The sequence below is a fragment of the Ursus americanus genome, chromosome 2 (assembly GCF_024610735.1).
Source record: "Ursus americanus isolate L20-20 chromosome 2, mUrsAme1.1.p, whole genome shotgun sequence".
NCBI lineage: Eukaryota > Metazoa > Chordata > Mammalia > Carnivora > Ursidae > Ursus > Ursus americanus.
Window position 1 is genome coordinate 85,432,063 of NC_142128.1, and position 23,298 is coordinate 85,455,360.

General features: G+C 39.0%; 2 protein-coding genes across 3 annotated transcripts in view; one reads left to right on the forward strand and one right to left on the reverse strand.

Annotated features, from left to right (window-relative positions):
* Positions 1–1,437: 1,437 nt before the first annotated feature.
* Positions 1,438–21,969, reverse strand: IVNS1ABP (influenza virus NS1A binding protein). Of its 2 annotated transcripts, none has more exons than XM_045811325.2 (15): positions 21,700–21,969; positions 15,195–15,422; positions 14,315–14,442; positions 13,923–14,092; positions 13,717–13,792; positions 12,207–12,380; positions 11,776–11,901; positions 10,320–10,427; positions 6,277–6,406; positions 5,816–6,040; positions 5,229–5,350; positions 5,007–5,133; positions 4,794–4,925; positions 4,468–4,641; positions 1,438–2,903 (listed from the first exon to the last, which is right to left on the reverse strand). In XM_045811325.2, exons 3-15 carry the CDS (start codon positions 14,423–14,425, stop codon positions 2,650–2,652), a joined length of 1,929 nt encoding a protein of 642 aa, XP_045667281.1. In that variant the 5' UTR covers positions 14,426–14,442; positions 15,195–15,422; positions 21,700–21,969; the 3' UTR covers positions 1,438–2,649. The 2 variants fall into 2 exon arrangements, with proteins under 2 accessions (XP_045667281.1, XP_087714574.1); XM_087858448.1 differs by lacking the exon at positions 21,700–21,969 and adding an exon at positions 20,889–21,041.
* LOC123801366 (uncharacterized) overlaps positions 21,497–23,298 on the forward strand; it is a 45,031-nt gene continuing 43,229 nt past the window's right edge. The window contains exons 1-2 of the mRNA XM_087866072.1: positions 21,497–21,653; positions 21,719–22,214. Coding sequence (XP_087722198.1) covers positions 21,497–21,653; positions 21,719–22,214 — 653 coding nt within the window. The remainder of the gene's footprint in view (positions 21,654–21,718; positions 22,215–23,298) is intronic.

Consider the following 23,298-nt stretch of genomic DNA (forward strand, 5'->3'; position numbering starts at 1 on the left):
GGAACCAAGTAGGATACAAATAAATGACTAATTTTATAGAGACAAAATTTTCTGTGATCTCATACTCTTCCAAAGGCAACTCTGAAGTTGCAGCAACATCCTCCAGGGACTCTTTCTCTGTGACCTACTTCAGTTTTAAGAATTCTAAGATCTGGAGAAATCATAGGGTGCACACCTAGAGTATTAAGCAAGGATTCTAAGACTGTATCGCACTCCCAGTTCCATTTTTTCCCCCTAAAATATAAGGAATTCTAAAACATGGTGATTAGAAAAGCATATATGACATACTAGAAGCCAAAAATCAAAACTCTACTTTAAACATCACAATAAAAGAAAATTTATGTGAGTATAACCAATTAATACTAATTCGAGCAGGTATTTTATAGTTTTGCTACTGTTTTAGGCATCTAGTATGTTTTATGCATTGTTACAATTGATTACAAGGGTGGTTATTACCAATGTTGTTATTATTATTTTTTTAAATGTCAATGATTTTTTTTTTTAAGATTTTATTTATTTATTTGACAGAGAGACAGCCAGCTAGAGAGGGAACACAAGCAGGGGGAGTGGGAGAGGAAGAAGCAGGCTCCCAGTGGAAGAGCCTGATGTGGGGCTCGATCCCAGATTGCTGGGATCACGCCCTGAGCCGAAGGCAGACGCTTAACGACTGTGCTACCCAGGCGCCCCTTACCAGTGTTATTTCTAAACTACCCCAAAACCCATACTGGTGGTAAAAACATTTTTTAAATTATGTTGAGGCTATGCCACATTTTCTCCTTCCCTCAAAAAAACGTGTACCTTTTAGATGCAGATAAATATAAACAACTGGTCAATGAGCACTTTTTTTTTTCCTTTAGGGGAGCTTCTTATATTCAAAACATACTTAAAAAACATACTTTTAACCACCAAATTACCTGTTTGGCATCAATAATATAATACAGAAAAACTCATCCAGAGTATCCACACCTAGTATCTGCTTAATGCTACTTAGGAATTAGCAGGTTACTTAGGAATTGACAAGTAATTTCAAGAATTTCACTGCTGAATCCCCAACTAAAATTTTATTTCCTTGGGCTAAATAGAACATATACAGATCTATTTAAAAAAATAGTCATCCTATTAGGCAAATTCAAATCTGCCAACCTAGTTTTAGTCCCAAACCAAACCAGCAATAAATATAGTCAGCAACTACACAGCCACTAGGTGCGCTTTCTTGACAGTTCTTTGTGGAATAAACGAGAGACAGAAGGTGTCAAAGTACCAGTGGAACAATTTTCTTCCTAACCCAAGTTAGCCACTGGTAGTCGTCTTGTCCTGGTTGGCTCATTAGATTCCTATGTGTTTGTCTTCTGAGAAAAAAATCCTACCATCAGTTCTTATTTCAGACATGTCAGGTGACTACTTTCCCACAAATACCTAAAGCTCATCATTACTGGGAAAAAAAAAATTGTCCCCAAAACTTTTAGTCATGAATGAGTACACAAACAACATTTGGATAGTAATTCCATGGTGCAAGGATTTCCTGCAAAGTACCTTTAATATGTCTGCATCGGCAGCAAGCATTAGGCTGTGCTAATTTTGGCACCAGAATGTGTAGCCTACACATTCGATAAAGTCACCCCAACCAGTATTTATCCATATGAAGAGAAAAACTGAACAAAAACATAGTTCTGATAAAGGCTGCATTCATAAACCCAATACAGTTTAATTTTTTTTCACAATCGAGGGCGCTATTTAGGATTATTTTGTTAATGATAAATAAAGACAGGAATTATTTAGAAAATAAAGTACTTCACCGTTCTTTACTGTTATATATTAAATGTCTTGCTATATAAAATATACCCTCAAGAAGTCAAAATATTTGAAATCAGTGTTTCAAATAAAAACCACAGCTATGTTACTGTTCAGCAACTCCATTTAAATAAACATTGGTACTGCCTTCTCAAAAAAAAAATGTAGCTGAGGCAAAAGCTTCGAAGTTTGTGTTCTGGGCGTATAAAAGAAACACCTCACTATGCACCCTTTACGACTGCCACTCTGCTTCGGTAATCTGAATCTGCCATATCTTCAACAGGTAAAGCACTGTGCTGAGAATATAAAAAGTTATAAAAAGGCAATCATAAAAGATTAATCTTGGTAGGCATGTCAGCTTTCTTTTAATAAAAACAAAAATAGTCATTGTCATCTAGTTAAATAAGTCTCTTTTGTATAGAGTGTTCCAGTTATTGAAAAAGGGCCCTTAAAAAACCCAACTGCCTAGATCTTAAACCCTACCCCCTCCTGCCCCATAATACATGTTTGAGGGAAGAGTCATTTAATGTGCAAATTGGCAAAAACAAATGTGGAGGAGAGGGGACTTGAAATGACATGCCCGATCAAGTCTTGGTTTATTCTTTTACAATATCAACTTCCAAAAAGTAAAATAACCAAAGTAGTCCTAAAAATACACAAAACAGACCTTCATCTTTGCATTCCTTTCCCAATAAACACAAAAAGTATATACAGCATGTTTAATAATATGCAATATGCAAAAGCTTTGTGTTGCTGTTAGCAACATCTATACCCACCCACCCTCCTTATTCACAAGTGTACCTCTACTAAACACAATTACATCACTAAGCCTGTTAGTTTGAAAGGGTCTTAAATTTGTTAAAACTGGAAAATCTTTGTATAGGGGCTCCACTCATTTGACTCAAGGTTATAGACTTCCACCGTATTCAGAAATTCATTGCCATCAAATCCTCCCACTGCATAAATGGTGTTCCCTACAGTTGCAATCCCAGCGTTGCTCCTTGGTGAAGTCATGTTTCGCATCATCTTCCATTCATTTCTAGTTGGGTCATACATCTCCACACAACTGATGGCATGAGAACCATCAAAGCCGCCACCTACAAACAATTTTCCTAAAAGAGAAAGGAAACAAAGTAAGTCAAGAGAGAATAAGAAAAAAACGACTTCATCTGTTTTTTGCTAAAATCAGTGGTTCTTAGTAGAAATGCCTGCTCATTCTACCAAAGTACTCGTTAAATGCCTCACTTAATGTGGCAAGCGCTCTCTAGAAGCTGTGGATACAAACAGAATAAAATTGATAAAATCCCATTCATACCCGGAACTCAGGCAATTTAAAAGGAGAGGGGTAGCATGTAACTGACGTGTAATTCTCCCACAACAATTCTTTGTGGTAGCTACTATTACTGCCATTTCACAGATGAAATAAGGCACAAAGAAGGTGGACAATTCACCTAAAAATGCAGCTAGTTAGCGGCAAGCCAGAGTAGTTCTGTGCACTGGAAATTTTGTTCCTAGTCCAGTGCCTAAGAACTAAGATTCAAAAGAAGTTCTAGAAAAGCAGATTTCAGGGATGCCTGGGTGGCTCAGTCATTAAGCGTCTGCCTTCGGCTCAGGTCATGATCCCAGCATGCTGGGACTGAGCCCCGCATTGGGCTCCCTGCTCAGTGGGAAGCCTGCTTCTCCCTTTCCCACTCCCCCTGCTTGTGTTCCCTCTCTCGCTGCCTCTTTCTCTGTCAAATAAATAAATAGAATCTTTAAAAAAAAAAAAAAAAGGCAGATTTTAGATAACTGCACATTTTCTTGAGCTTTCCAACTATGTAAAATTATTCTGGTACAAAAGCCTCTTGGAAACAGACCAGGAGTTATCACTTGTTTTCAAATATATATGCAGAGCAGTTAATAAGTTATTTTCAAACAGATAAAATGTTAGCATTAAATACTGTATAACTTAAAAAAAAATTCATTATTTTCTCATCTGACTGTCACTTACCCTGTCTGCATCTATGTATTTATAGAGAACTGACAAGACTTGGGGTGGGCTGCGGGCTATCGGCCCGTAGGCTACTTGCTGGCATGTCTACACATCCATGCTTTCAGCAGTTAAGCCACAAGCTTAACTAAGATTCTACTTTATTCCCAAGACAATGCTAACTAAACTCATTATTATAATTACATAATTAAACATGTAAATCAATAAAATGGATGTGACAAGAAAGCTGTGTCTATATAATACCAATACGTTGCTTTGGAAAGACTCGTTAAAATAGTCCTCAGTATTGCTTCCACTCAGGTATGGAGTAGACAGTTAGAAAAGACTAGATCTAGAGGATTACTTATTTTTGCTTTGCAATCAAATTCTTTGAATTCTTGCTCTAAAGGAACTCCAAGATGATATGTTTTGCATATGGTTTATGGAAGGAAAGGACTTAGAACTTCATTTAGCCACTCATCAAAAGACTAGTGTGTTGATATATTTTTATTATTATTTTTAAACTACTAAGTCTCTATTAGAAAAGACCTCGAAAAGACAAACCATCAATCCCTACTGCATCAGAAAAGATGGCTGCTTCTGAGTTCTAATTACCCAAGTATATAGTCATCACTTACATTCTCTTGGAATTTTAGAAGAAATTCTTGTCACTCCCATTCCTCACTTTTCCAAATCCCAACACTCACCATCAAGAACAGCTACGCCAGCTCCTCGCCTAGCCACGTTCATGGGTGCGATTAAAGTCCAGGTGTTATTTTCAGGATTGTAACGTTCTACTGTGTTCAGGCAATTCCAAGACTCTGCGCCTCCAATTATGTACAAATAACCACCAAGCTCACAGACTGCAGCCTGGTGTCTACCTATAAAATCAAGTCAAACCAAAATTATTACTTTATCTCCCCAAACTTCAAGTCGTATACTACATATACTGTTGATTCAGAAGTTAAAAAAAAAACAAAAACACAACACCCCCCCAAAACAAAAAACAGAACACACAAAAAAATCAACTCACGAATGTTAAGAGGAGCACAGCTTGTCCACGACTTTGTCACAGGATCAAATACATCACAGTTTTTCAGTCCTTTTTGACCATATGGATCAGAGCCACCAACGATGTATAATTTCCCATTCAGAGCGCACACTCCTATGTGAGCATAAAATAAGGTTATATACTGATAATTATCATATTTAAATACTGATTATCCCAGTAGAAAAGTAATTTTACCTGCATTACAACGGTTAGTTCTCAATTCTGGAACAGGAGTCCAGTCATCTATGCTTGGATCATACATCTCTCCACAACTCAGGTCATCTGAGTGGCCATTGGATCCACCTACCACATAGAGTTGGCCCTGTATCAAAAGTGAGAGATGAGAATTTCTGCCATTCTGAAGTTTGAGAAACAGCTAAATATGGATTGCTTCCTCCTGCAACACAGTGCACTCACCATGAGTACAGCCATTTGAAATCGAGCCCTTGGTGTTCTCATGGGAGCAAGAAAGGACCAGTGATCTGTATGTGGATCATAGCATTCAACTGTTCGCAGACACTCCTCTCGGTTATATCCACCTGGTAAAAGAACCATCAAGGTTTATGTTTAAGATGTTAAACTGGACGAGGGTTTCTGGTCCAGAATGATTTAAGCAATCTGTACGAGAAAAGGAACTTTTATTCATAGACTTAATATGGCCCCATTAGTTGGTGTTTTAACTAACAGCTTATAATAGCCGAACAACATTATCAGTATGAGCAAATTGCTTAGTTTTGGCTTGAAAATAAGGACAGAATAATTCAGCTACGTTATAATTTAAGAATTAGAAATAGACATTTACTTAAAGGTTAGGCAACATAACAGTATTTACTTTTTATTTCTTGGTCTTTTTAGAATGTGGTAAAGTAGAATGCCAAGGAAGAAGACACATTAATCCCTTGTCTTCCAAAGTTCACACGTCACAAGCAAGCACAAATGTCCATTTAAGAGGCTTAGCCAGTTGAAAGTTTCCAGTAAGAAAACACTCATCCTTCTGTTCTTACCTGCTGCTATGAGCTTGCCATTCATCTCTGCTGTCCCCAGACCAGATCGTGCATACTGCATGGGAGACATGGGCTTTTCTATTAGCTCATCTGGTTGCATCTCAAAGCTTAAACTTTTCATTAGTTTTGGAGTACTCGTTGGTGAGCTCTGTGGGCTGTTTCGCCCGTGAAGGAAAATTACACAGAATATACCATCCAGCACAGCCAGGCACAAGTAAGTGTTATCTGTAAGCACAAAAGTTCTATGTTTAAGATGCAATTATTATTACTTTTGGTTGCTGTGTGATCCTGAATTGGACTCCAGATTCCAGAGTGGAATGATCTGCTATTGTTTTCCAAATTTAGTTGCTTCTTTTTTCTCCACAAATAGTCACTTTCAAAGTTGTTAAATGGTTCCGCTCAATACTCCTTCTTTAAAAATAAATAACTCAAAGACAATCTGACAAGTGTAATACACTTACTTGAAGTCTTTTCCGAGGCAACGATTTTCCACTCGTGCTTAGGGCTTTGTACTGTAGCATTTGGAGAAGAGAGACATCCAGTGGAACTGCTACTTATCGGCTTATGGCCATTCTCACGTGGTGGCTTTTTCTGCAAAATCAAAAGGTAGCTACAGAAACCTAGCCAAAGACCGTACCTGGTGTACCTTTGTTCCTGAGCTATTCCACAATACTGAAAAAACAGTATCTTTCAGCTACGTCTGGCGTTTATAGCATACCTAAATTTGACAAACCAACACCTTCCAATGGACACAAATTACTGGCACACTTCCATCTCCACTTGCAATGAAACAACTATACCTACACAAGTAGCCTGGTCAGGAAAAGCTCAATTTAAGCCATTAAAAAAAACAAGTTGTAGATCAAGTATCAGATACCTCAAGGGGAGGGGGGAGAACCACCCCTCCAATAATCTACATAAGCTCACATAATCTTTATACTAAGTGTACAATCATCTTCCAAAAGAGGTTATTAATTTAAAGGGGATGAATTATCCGAAATAATACATTTAACCCCCTGTCTCTAAAATAAACTGTCAAATGTAATTAAATCATATGTATTCTGATATCCTTCATACAATGCCAGCAAAAAGTGAGCAGACATTTATCCAATCCAGTCCCTCTGAGAAGTATTTTTCAGGATAAAAGTGGCAGTTACAAGAAACACTGAAAGGTGTATTTCTTCAGGACCACCTTACACATATTATAGAGTGTTTTTCTAGACAAATTAAACTACAACAAAACACAAAAATAAAAAATAGTAACCAGAAATAGAACAATACTACTAAAAGAACCAAACATTCACAAAAGTAGAATATACAGGAACACTAAAAGAGGGAAAAATGGGCAAAGCTACAAATTTTCAAATGATTGTAAGAGAATTACACTGTGTTCTTATGTATGAGTTCCCTTTGATGGTTTTCTTCCAATTATTTTAGTCCTTGACACCTTTAAAGGATATGATCATATGGAGTTAGAGGAATCAAAGACACCCTACAAGGAACTACCAAACAAACAGCTACCACCTCAGTACCTGACCAAGTCTGCTTATCCACTTATTTCGGTCCCCAGGGCCAGAGCCACATGGGTAGGGTAGGTAAGATTTACAGTAGAAATCTGTTTCTTGTGGAAGCAAAAAAGCCATGTAACAACTCCTGGAGGAAAAGATTTTGGTAGCTACTTGAAGCTGTGAAAAGTCTGGTCTGGGCCACTCAACAAGCGTGATTACAGCATACATAGGCTATTTTGAGAAGAGGCAGAGAATGTACCATGTTAATGGTTACCATTAAATTCTACTTAGACATTTATTATATACCTAGGTATTATTAGGTACTTTATTCACATCATCTCTTTTGATCCAGTAAGGACAGTACTGCCAATCCATTTGATAGATAACAACACTCACAGAAAATATGCACTGCCAAATGCAATACAACTAAAAGATTAGAAATTCTGAGTATATGGCCACTTTCTTTATATTACTATGGACTTGTGTCCTCTGCTACTAGACATTACAAGGTACATAAAACCCCATCCCAACCTGTGGGAAGAAGGGATCCAAAGTATCACAAGCTGATGATGCTTTCATTAAGAGCTTTTATCACAGTAAGAAAACTGCTCTAACATATGGACTATAACTGAGAAAAAAATCAACGTGAAGAGAAAAGCATAGTAACGATGAAGACTACTTGGGTTTTTTTTTTTTTTTAACAAGTCATATAGAAGTGCTGGTTAACTCCTTTATATTCCTTCCTGAACATTTTCAAACACCATCTTTTCCTCTCCTTTATCTTCAAACTTTCCTGTATCAGCTCCCACCCAGCCACCCACTGGCCCCCCTTTCTTTGCCTCTGACTCCCCAGGGGGTAATCAACGGTGGCTGTTTCTTTTTGAACCACTATTACTTCTCAAGCTAAGGGATTCTTGACCTTCATACTCTTTGGAACTTTTACCCACTAAAGGTTACCAAGTGGCCTCCCAAAACTAATGCAGAAGAGATGTTATCTATAACCTTCTTTTACATGACCTCCCAAAGAGTGATTTGACACAATTAACAATTTATTATCGTCCTTCAAACTTTCTCCATCTATGTTAGCTAGCTTTTAAACATATTTTGATTCTAATTCCTTCCTTCCTTTCTAATGGCTTCTTCTCAAACTCTTTTCCTATTCCTCAAGCCTAATGTGTCCCCTCGTCCTATTTTACTTCATGATCTTTATCCAGGGAACCACCTTCTAATAAGTCACATTTGTCAGAATCCCATTTTCTCAAATTCTTCCTTTTCCTTAATTTTCTTATTCTAAATGTTCACTAGGGACTCACTCAACCTTTGAAACTAAAAATGCCTAGAGTCCACTCTTCCTACTTCATGTCCCTGGATCAAGCCATCATGTTTTTAAAAGACTGCTTGTCATAGTCTGTAAATTGGTCTCACAAGCTTTAATCTATCCTCTGTACTTGGGTCATAAAAATAGAAGGGTTTAATGCAGTCATTTATTAGAGTAAGAAAAACAAAAGGAAACAAACCATAGATCAGTTGGAGTCCCATTACCTAGAGACTGCCCATCTGATAGTTAACCATGTGTCTAAAATATGACTAATGTATAGATTTTTGCAGTTTAGAAATACAGTAATTTAACCAATCCCCCTACTGTCGGACTACTGTTACGAAAGTTGTGAAATATAGCTCTTCATATCACTCTCCTCCCTGGTCTAAAAATCTTTGAAAGTTCTCCACTACCTGAAGGATCAAGTGTAAGCCCCCATCAGGTGGCATTTACCTATTTTCCCAACCTTGTGACCTGCCATTCTAAGCCTATCATCCTTGCACAGGTGTTTTTGCTATGTGACACACTTCCCTTTATCTGCTATGCAAACTCCTCAATCCTAGGACTGCTCAAATGTTGCCTCCTCTGTCAAATTTTCCTAATTTCTCTCCTGCTCCACCATGCCCTCCCCTTTATGCCTTTTGTAGATGCCTCTTCTAAGACTGTACCTTTTCAATCCACTGCTGTAAGGTCCTGCAACCAGAAACTGTCCCTCACACACCTAACATCATGGCCTGCCACTTATCAGGCACTCAAACTTTGCTTTTTGAAAGAGTAATTTTTAAAAAAATGTTAACATCTTAGAGTTATGAGGAAAATATCCTAAGTGTTCAAAATGCACAACTACGAACAAAGTTCTCAACTAACTCAAACCCTGACACTTTTTGTGAAAATAAAGATATCTGGCCACTACTGCCACGGAATACCGGAGATATTCACCAGTCAGGTTTGTTTTATCATATACTTTCTATTAAAGAAAACCATCCCTTAAAACTGAGTTAACTCAGCCTACTCTATAGTTTATCCCTCACAAATAGAATGTTAAGCTGAAGGCCAAACAAAAAGAATGCATCCTATATCACCATTTATGTACACTTCAAACACAGGCAAACTATTGTTTCAGAAGTTAGAATAATGGTTTCCTCTGGGGGGGGTTGTGTAGGGAAGTGACTGGGAGGGGGAAAGGCTTCCAGGATGGTAGAACTCTCTTCTTGACCCAAGTAGTGTTTAAATTAGTGGGTTTACTATTTGGTACTTATGATTTGTGTACTTTTCTCTAAACTATTTATCCCTAGACTAAAAAAGTTTATACCTGAGATTTAAAAAAAAAAAAGGGGGGGGGTCTAACAATACAATTTCCTGTTGCAAGCTATTTTTTTATAATCTAATCCAAAAAATCAATTTCTACTTTGCTTCATCTTATTGGCCTTTCTTCTTACTACCTATAAATCCTATTTCATTGAGGAAAAAAAAATCTAAATGTGTTGAATTAATTTATTTTTATGTGGCAAAAACAGTAACTATAAGAAAGACTGGCTTGTTTTGTCCCGAAAATGTTTCTGTTCAGTTATACCAATGAAATTCTTCCACTTTCCTTTATTAAAGGAAAATTTCAGTATGCTATAAAATGCTCTAATCACATTTTAACCTGAGGTTACCTCAGATGTGCAATGTGTACCTGCACAAACTGAATGTGGTCATCATCACTGCCAAACACCTCAGCCTGTCCATCTAGTAGGTTCCCATCAAGCAGCTTGTGATCAGCTGAGTAGTACAAGGTTTGAACCTGCAAAACAGCAACAGAACACCCATGTGGCTACTGTCTCCATGGCTACTCCACTAGTATGCAGATCACACAGACGCCTCAAGGTAACCTCCAGTGTGCTTCTTGAACTTCTTGACATCTTGCTCTGGCAGGATCCCGAAGTAAAGAAAATACAGGTCATGGTTGTAAAAATTTAAAAAACAAAAATCAAATACAGAATCTTCTAATACTGGCCGAAGAGTCCTTGGCTTGATTGGCTTGAAAGAAATCTTCATTTTCTCATAGCTTCTATTATATAGCATTAAGAAAAAAAGCACTAGTACAGTATATATAGGCTCTTATAGAATATACATATTTACAATAAAATATGGAATATGGTTTACACCTCTGAAGTGGTCTGATTTGCATTAACATTTCTGTCCTGTAGGCAATGTCAAGAAAAACACATAAAAAGCAAATGCAAAACGCAAAACAAGCTATAGAGACACCTCCCTTAGCAGACGCAAACACATGGTTAATGCACCTGATTTTCAAATGAGAAACTATATAAAACTTAAGAGATGACCTGTTAGCCTTCTTAGAACATAATGATAACAGTAGGTTTTAAGGCCTAACAGATTTGATAAAGCCTTCAGTGAATCCGAAAGGCTTAAATGGAATGACGGAGGCAAGGTCACTCTATGGCTCCATCTGCATATGTTTAATTCCCACCATCTCTCCATCCAATTTTCTTGTGTATTTTTAAAAAGTAGCCCAAGTAAAGTGAGTGACTGTATGTATGAACAACACCATTGAATAACACAAAGCTTTAAAGATAGAATCCTGTAAAGGAGTAAACACCATTAAATCATCATCGTTCTCTGCCCACAGCGGATTTTTCTTAGGAGAACTGGGGCAGGACTGCTGCTTCTTTACGTGTCAATACACTTGAGGTTTCTTCTTGTTTCTTCAGTCTTGGGTATCCTAGTTTTGTTAATAAACCTATGGGGAGATAAATCAATGGGGAGGAACAACCATTAGAAGCTTTTACCTACTTTCAAATTTAAAGCAAAAACCTGTGAAGAAAAATTAAGAATCTACGGAAAATTTCAGTACCACCTCCCATTTCTAAAGCAAATTACATGCTACTTTAAAGGAAGTTAACAGCACATAATAAGCAAAGAAATAAAAAAAAGAAAAGCAGAAGACCAAACTGAACGGTTCATTCAGCTCACCTGGACACCCCCCCTGTTTCTCAGCTTAGGGGTACCTATAGCAAAATTTAAATTCTTTAGGGTCATGGTTATAAAATAAAAGTGAAAGGGAATCCTTCACGTTATAGCAAAATAATTTTTAAGAATTGTTGAATCCCATTTACTTTAAAACTAACCTCTTCCATCAGCTCTTCCAGACTGTCTCCATTCTCCCAGATGCTACGCTGCACCCAGTTGATTACCTTTGTATACAATTTGCCATTGCTGGGCAAGCAAACATTATCTTCAAGCATTACCTCCAACTAGATTTAGGAAAAAACAGTGACACACAGATCAGTGTTGAGCCTCTAATTCTCAGCTTAATGCTCAATTTCATAATAAAACAGTCACAGATGCCCAATCACATTCCATATATTTACTCTAATTTATAAAAAAATCGGTAGTCAAAAAAATACACATATGGGTAGCCAGTTACACTGCTAAAAATAACAGTACTGTTTCAATGTACTGTCTTTTCCCCAACCATTACTTACATGCTTGAAACATGGACAAAAATTCTGTGCCTGGAACTAAGTAGTATATCTCTTTATAGATTTTTACTCCTTACCTTTAGCCGTGGAAGTTTAAGAAACTCTTCCTCTTCTGAAATTTGTAACAAATGCTCCTGAATATAAGCATCAACCTTATTCAACAAACGGGAGTCTCCCATACAACTTGCAAAATTTCGGTAAGAGATGCAGCTGGTAACATCCATTCTAGATAGTAAATAATCACCACAAACCTTGGAAAAGAAACAAGTACCAACACTTACATATATTTTATTTAACGAATATTTAATCCTCAGTGTGTAAGCGTTATGTGAAGATATAAAGATGAACCAAAAATCACTGCCCTAATCAAACAACTTTAACACTGGGAAGAACATATGTATACAAACAATAAACATCAAAGAATGCCGTACAAATGTATAAGTTGTTTACGGAAAGATGCAACAAACTGAAATGCTGTGATAATGCATATGAAATGTTCAAATAAGCATTTCCATCTAGAATAATTAGATAAGACTTCATCATGAAGGCAGTAGCTGAACTGGGATCTACACGAGAGATGGTGCTGAATGCAGAATAGAGGGAGTAGTGAAGAGAGAGGTTGTGGACGATTTAGGTTAGCTAGAGCAAAAGGTAAGACAAGGAGGAAATAATTTGGGAAAAATAGCAACTACATGAGGGAAAAACTGCAGTGCTAACTTGAGGAGTATGTGCTATAAATCATAGAAGAATTTTTAAGCAGAGAAGTGACATTACAGGAGGGGCCAGGAAACTTCCTCTTAAGGTTAAATAGTACTTCAGGTTTTTGAACCATACTGTCTTTGTCACAACTATTCAGCTCTGTCACTACAGGTGGAAAGCAGCCAGAGACCATATGTAAATGATAGCTATGTTCCAATAAAGCTTTATAACAGGCAGCTGGCTTACAGTTTACTGACTCCCAAATTAGAAAATTAAATGCTTTTTTTTTTTGTTTTAAAGATTTTATTTATTAGAGCAAGTGTGGGAGCACACAGCAGTGGGGAGAGGCAGAGGGAGAGGGAGAAGCAGGGAGCCTGATGCGGGACTTGATCCCAGGACTCTGGGATCATGACCTGAGCTGAAGGCAGACAGTTAACTGACTGAGCCACCGAGGCGCCCCCGAATGCCTTTTGTCTATGAATTATTAAGCAGTTCTCAATGGCATTAAATTCTAGGAGTCCTTTTAAAGAAAAACTCGAGAGTGCAGAACAACAAATGAACTGAGAATATAAGTTACATGATTAACTCTTGAGAAAAACAAGAGTATTTTACATCCTGCTATCAGTGACTGATACAGCTACCCGGCCGAGAAAACTACTGAAAAGCAAGGGTTTAGCTCAAATTATCTGAGAGAAATATGACCTTGCTAAATAACTATAGCTAAATGGTTAATAAATGGTTAAAATAATATTCAGTTCTCTAGGAGAAAAGGGGGACATTTTCACGTCTTAAAACTAAAAATTGGTTTACGACAAATTACTCATTCTAACCATGTAAAAGCACACTTGCTAGTAAGTCTTCCTTAGATGTTAACTTCTGGTACTCTACCTGCTTTACTCGGTCCATCTTCAGCTTTTTTGCTGCAGAGTAAACATCTTTTACCAATTCTTTATCAGCTTTCAACCTTTAAAAAAAAGAAGTTATCGCTTAGGATACTAAGACCTTAAAACACAGATACTTAATTGAAATAAATTTAGAGAGACTTGGAATTTCCTGATCACATCCCCTAATTATACAATTTATACAGTACTTACTGAGCAGTGTAGGCATAATTCAGTAAGACTTCAACAGCTTCTGGATTGAGATCATCAAATTTAACATGAGAAATTCCATGAGGATCACTATCACTATTAAAGATTTCAAATAAATAGGGACTGCAGCAAGCCAGGACTGCTCTGTGTGCTAACATCTCATGGCCACAGACCTGAAATTATGAGGAATTAAAATTAGAAGTACTGTGGACTATGTATTTCTCTAGCTAATTACCATATCAGATTCTTTAGCTAATATTTATGAGTAAATCGCTGTTTTTTAAAGTTATTTCATGAAATGCCTACCATGAAAAAGAAAATAAGCAAATTCAAGAACTTATTGCTTTTAGTAATAAAATAGCAATTTTGTAGGTTTCCAGTTAAGTTTTAAATACCTGAAGTCGAACATCACAGAACTGGCCACTTTTCCTCAGGGCATTTAATTTGGCAACAGAAGACTCAATAAAATTTTCGTCTTCAAACATTAAATATCCATTGGGAATCATTTTCCTTATAAATTTGGCTAAAGGGCAGAAAGAAAGCAGAGTTATTTTACTCCCAAATGAGGATTTTTATAATTATACCTTAAAGAGTAATATGGTATCTTTATTTTCAAATTCCATCCTATCAACACAAAAATGTTATTACACAAAAACACTGTGGAAACACTGGCACTCAAGTCTTTGTACCCCTATACTTTGGTCTTAAGTCTTTTTGAGGATTCATACAGTGGTGAGTATTTCAATGCTTTGGTCTAGGTTTCCATGTACATTCATTGCAAAGGGAAAGAAACGTTAACCCAGCCGTGCCCAAACCCATACAACGAGCAATCTAAGAAGCCTGTACAACGGTCATCACTTACAGGTTTCTGTCTTTTGGGCTGCTGTCATTGCTTTACTCTCAAATGAAAGACCGATAAGACAAATGTAAATTTTGTTCCCTTTGCAAGGTTCAGATATTAGAAATCACTTACCTCCTAAGAATACATGCTAGAAATTTAATGTTCTTAAAAAAAAAAAAAGTCCATTTTACCTTTACTTGTGAACAACTAATGGCTATATAAAATCCATCATTAAAAAGCAGTAATAGATTTCAGTTTGAGCTGATTTAAATTCAAAATAGCTTACAGAAAGAGAAAATAGAAAAATGCTTTTTTCTACAAATGATGACTAACTTCCGCTTTAAGAAAATTATAAATGCTGTTAGCATACTGGGCACAGTCTTGAGAAAAACAATGTGTCTTAATGTTGCACTGGGCACTGAATATTCACTTACCTACTAAACTGGTGAGAAATGGATTTCTGGGATGTCTTAGATAATTCAAGGACAAAGGAGTGTTCAAACTCAGCACTTCCTCAATGTATGAAGACAGGTGGTTGAAGTGAAGGCAGAGGTGTCTTAAGCTCTAATGGTGATTCCAAAACTATCAGGCTTGAAATGATGTAATCAAGTCCTTAAAAGCTATAGACACGAATTTCTTCTGTGATAATCATGCATCATAATCTGTAATAATGACAAATTTTAGATACTCAGAATGATCAGACTGTCATTGATCTAAGCAGATTAGATCAAACAAAGTCCTTATCTTGAAGAAATGATGTAAATGACACAAATACAGAAAATAACACAAATGCAGTTATACATAAACGTTTTTCATTTAGCCTGCAACTATTCAGGTGATTAAAACAAACACACACCTTCCCCTGAAGACAGGAGCTAATAACAAGTATCATTTAAGTGAGATATACAAGCACAAGATTAGAGAACAAATATATATATTGGTTAACTCTAATATACTTTATACTATTAGAATACAACTAACATACAAACATATGATCTGTCCATTTTCACCAGCCAGCAAACAACCTTTGGGGATCATTCCCAGACATGTATACAATGTTACAGTCAAACCAGATACAGTGTTCCCCAAGATGTACTCTGCTCTTCCCAGACTCTGTACCTTTGTTCAAGTTGTTCTCTTTTCTTGGAACACCTTTAATGCAACCTCTGCCAGATGAAATCTTACCTCCACAGAGCCCCTGCCAAATCCCCCCAGCTGAGAGAAGTTTCTCCCTATCTTCTACATACTAAACACTCTGTGAAAGGCATTGTGTAATCTTCCAGCTGGTTTGTTCTGAGTTGGCCTTCTGTGGACCTCCATATCTTCCTTGATTCAAGGCCCTGGAAGACAGAGCCTCTGTCTTGTTCATGATCTTCCCACCACCAAAACAACAAGCTTAGAAACTAAATATAAAGATGAGTACTTGTTGACGTGAACTAAATAAACAAAAGGGAAAATACTGATGGCTGTTCTTTGTATGGTCCTTTTACTTATATACAGTAATAAACTACCAAGAAATAATTCTAGTTCAAACCACATCTTCACAGTAATCATATTCAGTCTTACCTCCATTTCCCCCTTCATTTTCACATGTCGTCAACTACAAGTGTCAAATTCAGACGGTACTTATTTTTTAATCACCTGAACTGCTATGACACTATGTCATTATAATTCAGGAAATGAGAACTGAATAAATTATTTGCAAGATGTACATACTTTTAAAAATGGACATCTTAAAATTACCTGGATTCTCCTTATACATCAATCAAACCCAAATTCTAACAATTATGTTCAGGTGAATGAATAATCACTTAACCCAGAACCCGCTGAAGGCTGGTCCAGCTCCAATGGAACAACCTGTTAAGTTCAACACATGCACAATCTGTAATGGAGCTGGATCCCACACGCTAACTGGTTTCTCTAGAACTTAAGTTCTATTTCAAGGACATCCTGAGTAATTCTGACTCAGGTTGGGACTGTGGTCAATGCTTACCTCTGCAACAAAAGTGTTATCATACTCTTACGTAATACTGATTTCCTCTGCTCTACAGCTCCATCTAGATTAGATAGTTCAGCTTTTAAGAACTCAGTTGTAACAAATGATTTCCAAGTACCACACAATTCTATGTACACAGAGAGAACACACCATCCTAAGGGAACCTTCAGATATTTTCATTCAAGACCCAGCTCAAAAATTCAGAAAATCTTTGTATATACGATACACACACACACACACACAGACACACACACACACACACACACACACACTTGGGTGGCCAATCCACAGACATGGTTGATAACTCTTCACTTCAGTTTCATAAGCTGCTCTTAAAAGAAGGATGAAAGGGGGGGAATCCCTCCATGCAAATTATGTTGATATAACTAAAATGTGCTTTTTGAGAAACCATAAATTTATGATACGGAGATTCGTAAACATTTTAAATGGTGACCAGTTTTATTCATTATTCAGTGTTTCTGTGTAAACTAGTCTTGATCTAACCAAGAATAAAATGACATCTGTTTATATTTGATAAATTGGAAGTTCTACCTTAAATTTTTTTGGGGGGGGAGAGATGGTTAAAATCACTTCAGTCCATTGGAAGAAAAACTGGAGAATTTCTGGAGCAACTTTAGGTATACAAATTTGTACAATATTATTAGTTTTGAAATAAAATGAGTTCTTCTACACTGAGAACTTGAAGACTTTCTAGTACATTAAGGTCTTAATATGCACCTCATCTCTTTAATGATCAGTACAACCCTAATTGATTTTAAGAGATAGTCCAAGTCCACGTGACATTTAAGTTAATGCAACAAACTTACTTTACTCATTACTGTCCTCATATGCTGTAGGTCCCTACTCTCCTCCCCACCACCCACCAAGCTGGAAGAGATCATATCAACTCCTGCCTGCAAAACCATGTCTTTGAAAGTTCACAGTCACTTTCACTCAAGTAAGCATTGGGCAAATTGAGTTTCAAGTGATTCTAGAAATTTGTAGATTTTAGTTTCGTCTGTGAAACTCAAACTCAGTAACTAGTGGAATAAAAATGTGGGTAGAATTTTTTTTTTCTTTCAAAAGCCCAACCAAAGCCCCAACACCCCAGAGTTAAATAAAAGTATAAAGCTTAAAATTTTCTTTGGTATTTGAAGAATATGAAAACACTAATCCAAAGGGATACATACACGCCTATGTTTATTGCAGCTTTACAAGAGTCAAACTATGGAAGCAGCCCAAGTATCCATCCACTGATGAACGGATAAAGAAGATGCAATACACACACACACACACACACACACACACACACACAACGGGATATTACTCAGCCATAAAAAAGAATGAAATCTTGCCATTTGCAACAACATGGATGGATCTAGAGAGTATAATGCTAAGCAGAATATACCAGAGAAAGACAAATACCACAGGATTTCACTCATATGTGAAATTTAAGAAACAAATGAACAAAAGAAAAAAGAGACAAACCAAAAAAACAGACTCTTAACGATAGAGAACAAAAAGATGGTTACTAAAGGGGAGGTGGGTAGAGAAATGACTGAATTAGGTGAAGGGGATTAAGAGTATACTTGTCTTAATGAGCATTAATACATGGAACTGTCAAATCACGATATTGTACACCTGAAACTAATATAACACTGTGTTAACTACACTGGAATTAGAATCTAAAAATAAAATTTTTTTGGTATTTAAAATACACATTCAACTAATCCACTTTAAAAAATAAAACTGGGGTCAAATACAATATATTCTGGTAAATACACTTCAGTTCCTTAGTATGACTAGTAAAAGAAAATGGAGACAGAAGACTCATAAATGAGTAATTAAACTGCTTTAGTAACACCCAGAAGTTCACATGTTATGTTACCACAGGCCCCAAAAGGATTAGCTTAACTGAAATACAATTCAACAGGTCTTATCCAAGAGTTGTAAAACAGGTAGGCACAATTATGGCCTCCCCTCCAAATTCTTCTCAGGCCTTCAGTAAGTGCAAGATAAAATGTTATCATCAAACTTTCAAAAGCATCCTTAAAACCTCAAGGCAAATTACAAATATTATTTAAGTTTCAAGGCAATCTTTTGAGGGCAGCCAACTGACAAAATAGCAATGAACTCTTTTTAAAGGACATATTTTATAATTATGCAAAGTAAATCAATCTTTGTAAAACGAGAAGTTATACATTCCCAATGTCACTTTCAAACTACCATCTCAAAACTCACCGAACCCATTCACTTCCTCCATCCTCATTGTTCTGAAATTCTTGTATCCCCATTTATGGCACCAAACATATGGCAGGCACAATTTGGAATGGGATGCTCATAATACCAATGGAGTTAACTCCATTCCCCAGCCCTGAATACTTCACAGACCAACCAAAAAGACTGATAAATCAAGCAGTGAAAATAGTTCAAACAAAAGAGGAAAGGGGTATGACAGCATACATATTCCAGAAACTGCAGCTATTTCTGTTTCAATGGATTATAGTCTGCAGGGTGTATATGGTAAATAGTGGGAGAGGAAGTAAGAAAGATCAATGCTAAGATTTAAACAATGCTGGAGAGCAGAAAAGATTAGAGCAAGAACACTTTAGCACAATTGTGGGGGATGGTCTGGAGGAACAGATAAAATATGGAAGCAGGGACATTAAAATATTATATACCCTTCCTTGCTCATCTTGTTATTTTAGCTTGGATATGTGTGTGTGGCATCACTGTCAAAATCAGTATCAAAATTAGAATTCCAAAAAGCTTAACAGTTATTTTTTGTTCGCTGCATGCTCAAAGTTAGGAAAGAAGGAAAAGAGGAATTTGCTTTGGGACATTATAATGCTGAGGTACCTACCGGCTATCCAGATTATTGCAAGTGTTAGAATACTGATCTGATAGTTGGGAAAATACTGATAGGTTTAGAAATCACTTAAAAGGTGGTAATTCAAGTTTACAAGTGAAGATAAGCATGTATTTTCTGTGCTTCTAACAAAAAACTAGAGATCACTCCCTTGTTCATAGTTCCTCCATTTACACGCTCTAGCATAAGGTGGGAGGATCTCCAACCTTTTAGAATTCCTTCATGGAGATTTTTGACTATAAAATCATATTGTTGAAAAAGTCAATGAAATGATTTTCAGGAGTACTTTGTCTTAGTATCTGTGATTAAGACATTTCCCTAATAAGAAAACACTTTACATTAAAAAACCACATTTGCAAAACTACATTCAATTGCCATCTAAAATATACCTCAACCAAGAAAAAACCACCACTCTAAAGTAAGTAGCCCAAAAGATAACAATTAAAAACTAAAACCAAAACCTGGGATCCTGTTTTTTTTGGGGGGGAGGGTTAGAAAAATGGTACAAATTAAGATAAATCAAGATATAATATCTATTAATTAACTATAGAGATTTTATGTATTAGAAAAATTCAGAGGAAAACCATTCTAGGTCTCTTTTAAATCAGTGGTTCTAGTCCCATTTTACCACCAACTACCAAATTATACACATTTGATAAGTAGCCTGCCAGCTAGCATTAAATACTATTGTTAATCCAATTCTAAATAGCGTCTGCCTCATCTCCAGATACACAACTGCTTTCCTTAGCATCTTTAGACGGAAGTTTCAGCACGATTATGTCTGAAACTATTCATCAGTATTTCGTTATCCTTAAATCAACGGACAGTGCTAGAATTACTAAAAGAAAATACGGATTCTGGTAGTGTAGTCCGTGCTTTACTTGTTCAACTGTTAAGAGTAGTACTAGGCTTCCAAAGTTTTTACTCACTACTAGACGGAAGATCACCACATAAACTCCTCAAAGAACAGTTTGATACCAGGGTATGCTTATCCTCCATCACTGGCAACAGACATCAGGAAACAAAACTGCGCCCTTCAGGATTATTTCTACTTGCTGTAGGTTTTGAAACGTCAGCTGTTTCAAACAATAGATCTGTCTACTATGTATTGAGAAACAGTAAATCTATTTCTAAAATATTTGTGGTCCAAATCTTCTTACATTCAACTCTCAATTTGGTATTGTCTGATACTTTCCTACCATCAAGAACTTAGAACCAAACACCCTTTTACAAGATGAGTATAAAAATGGAAAAAGAGCAAACCTCTCCGCCGATTTCTTTTGTAAAAAGGAAAGCTGGCGATCGCCCCAGAGTGACTGAAGAGCCCAGTAGCCCCAGGCCTTCCTCCCCGCGCGGCCGGGAGGGCGCCCACTCCCAAGGCTGGAAGGCAAGGCGCCTGGCGCCCGCACACCCCCGGCTGGGATTGGCCGGCCACGCAGTCATTCAGCGCCGACACGTCAGGGCAGCCGCTCCCTCCCTTCTCCCGCCCCCTTCTCCCCGCGCTTGGCAAGAAAAGCGGGCAACGTGGAGCGGGAACAAAGGACCCCGCGGCCCACGGCGAGCCGGGACGCGGTACCACCCCACTCCAGGCCCGAGACACCGATGCAGCTCCCCGCCCACACGTGCCGGGTCCCTGGAGGTCCCAAGGAGGAGAGTCCAGACCTCGATTAGACCCAGACACTAGGAGTCGGTTCCTGACAGCGGGAAAGGAGATTCCCGCGTCCTCCTTCCGGTAGTCATCCCTGCCCCGCGGCGCCCTGACCCAGGCCCCCAAGGATCCCACGGGCAAAAACTCCCGCCCTACTTCCTCTGCCCCAGCTCTCTCTAAAGAGGCCGGCACTCGCCTCGGCCGCCAACGCGACCCGGCAACCATGGCAGCGCCAGGAGCGCGGGGCCCGCGCGGCGCCGGCTCCTCGCCCCCAGAAAGCCGCGGTAGCTGCTTGCAGCGTCCTCCCCCGGGACCAGGACGCTGCTCCGCGCCTCGTACCGTCTCCCAGCCGCCCGCGCCATCCCTCTGCTCGGACTCCGGTCGCGCCCTCTCCCTCCTCCACCGTCTAGGACCTGCGCGTATTACCTGGTTCATCTCTGAAGAGATGGAAAAACTCATGTCTGGAGCTTCGATGGGGAGCAGGAGGAAGCGGGCGGGAATCGGCCCAACGGAAAGCGCCTCGAGGCCGCGGAGGGGGGGAGCGGTCGAGCGGGAAGACGAGCGGTCAGTCCGCTAAGGCTGCGAGAAGGGGGCCGCGCCACCGAGGGTTCGCAGGGACTCGCTCGCTCGCTGGCACTGCCGCGCCGAAGCAGCAGGCGGAGAAACTGCGCCGAGCAGCTCCGAGCGACCGACCTCCACGCGCGTCCCGGAGACACTGCCGCCGCCGCCGCCCGCTCGCGCCGCACCCCCTCGCACGTCACCACGTGCGCCGCCGCCGCCGCCGCCTCGGCCGCCAATGCCTCCCGGCAGCTTCCGGCCCGAATCCGTCGGCGAATCACAAACGAGCACGAGAAAGCTCCCGTTCGCGGCCCCGCCCGCCGCTCGCCCAGCCTCTCCTTCGCCCTCTTGGGTTCCTTCCTGCTCGGCTCAACTAGGTCAAGGCAAGGTGATCCCAGGGAGAGAGGCCGTGTTTGGGGCGCGCCTCCTCTTATTTATCGCGTTGTCGTCTCCTTCCCTAGTCTCGCACCCTCGCGTCGCCCTTTCGGACTGTTCCGGAACTGGTTTCCTCCAGTCGCACTCACCTGTGCTGCCTCCCCCTAGAGGCACAATAGCCGGAGATCAGACGTGGGAGATTAGATTTCTCGACGTCAGATTAACATCTAGGCAACTGCCCTAGACTGGAGCTGGCCGCCGTGGACGTTAGAGTCTGCAGTTGGCTGTGGGCCCTTACCTTTGCTGGAGGGTGGTGGGGAGGGGGCGTGGGGATTGTGAGTGAGAAGAGAGCCGCGCTGGGGGAAGGGGTGAAAAGATTCAGTAACCGAAAAAACCATTGGAGAGGTCAGAGAAGGCCTTCTGTTATATTAGTGTTGCTATAAAAACCTGTTTACTTCTGCTTTTGGTCCCCCGGATTTCTGTTTAGTCTGAGCGCGGCTCTCCTTTCGGAGACACTCGGTTCTTTGCCGGTCTTGCCCTCTTTTGGAAAAAGAAAAAAGCCTGGATTATCTGCAGTCCCTATCCTAGCCTTCTGGGGCCTCTTAGACCACATGCCAAACTTAGTTATCCACCCTGCCACTTTACCCCCAAGAGGCAAACCTGTTCCGGGGACACATGAGGTATATTGGGCTCTGACGGCAACTTCATGTGACTGAAGGGCATGCTGGAAAGTTTCCTAGATTAAAGGTGAGGGGATTTACTGAGGTAAAGTTGTTTAGAGTTTGGCAGAGGTTTCCAAGCTAACGTCCTGTTTATCCTGACTTGGGGAGGGCACTTAAGCGGCCTAGGCCCAACCTTGTTTGTACTTGACCACTCAAGTTAATTTGTAGACATTTCTAGGAGCCTACCATTTTTTTATCATGAACTATTTATGCTTATGGGAGCAGGAAAAAAAACTGTTGGGGCACTTCGTCTGCAACAGAAGCTTTACAACTTTTCTTCCTAAAATCTTGAGGCAAGGAGACTTGTTTTTTCACCCCTGTTCAGTTGTGGGAGGAAACAGGAACTAAGATATTTATTAGTATGACTCTC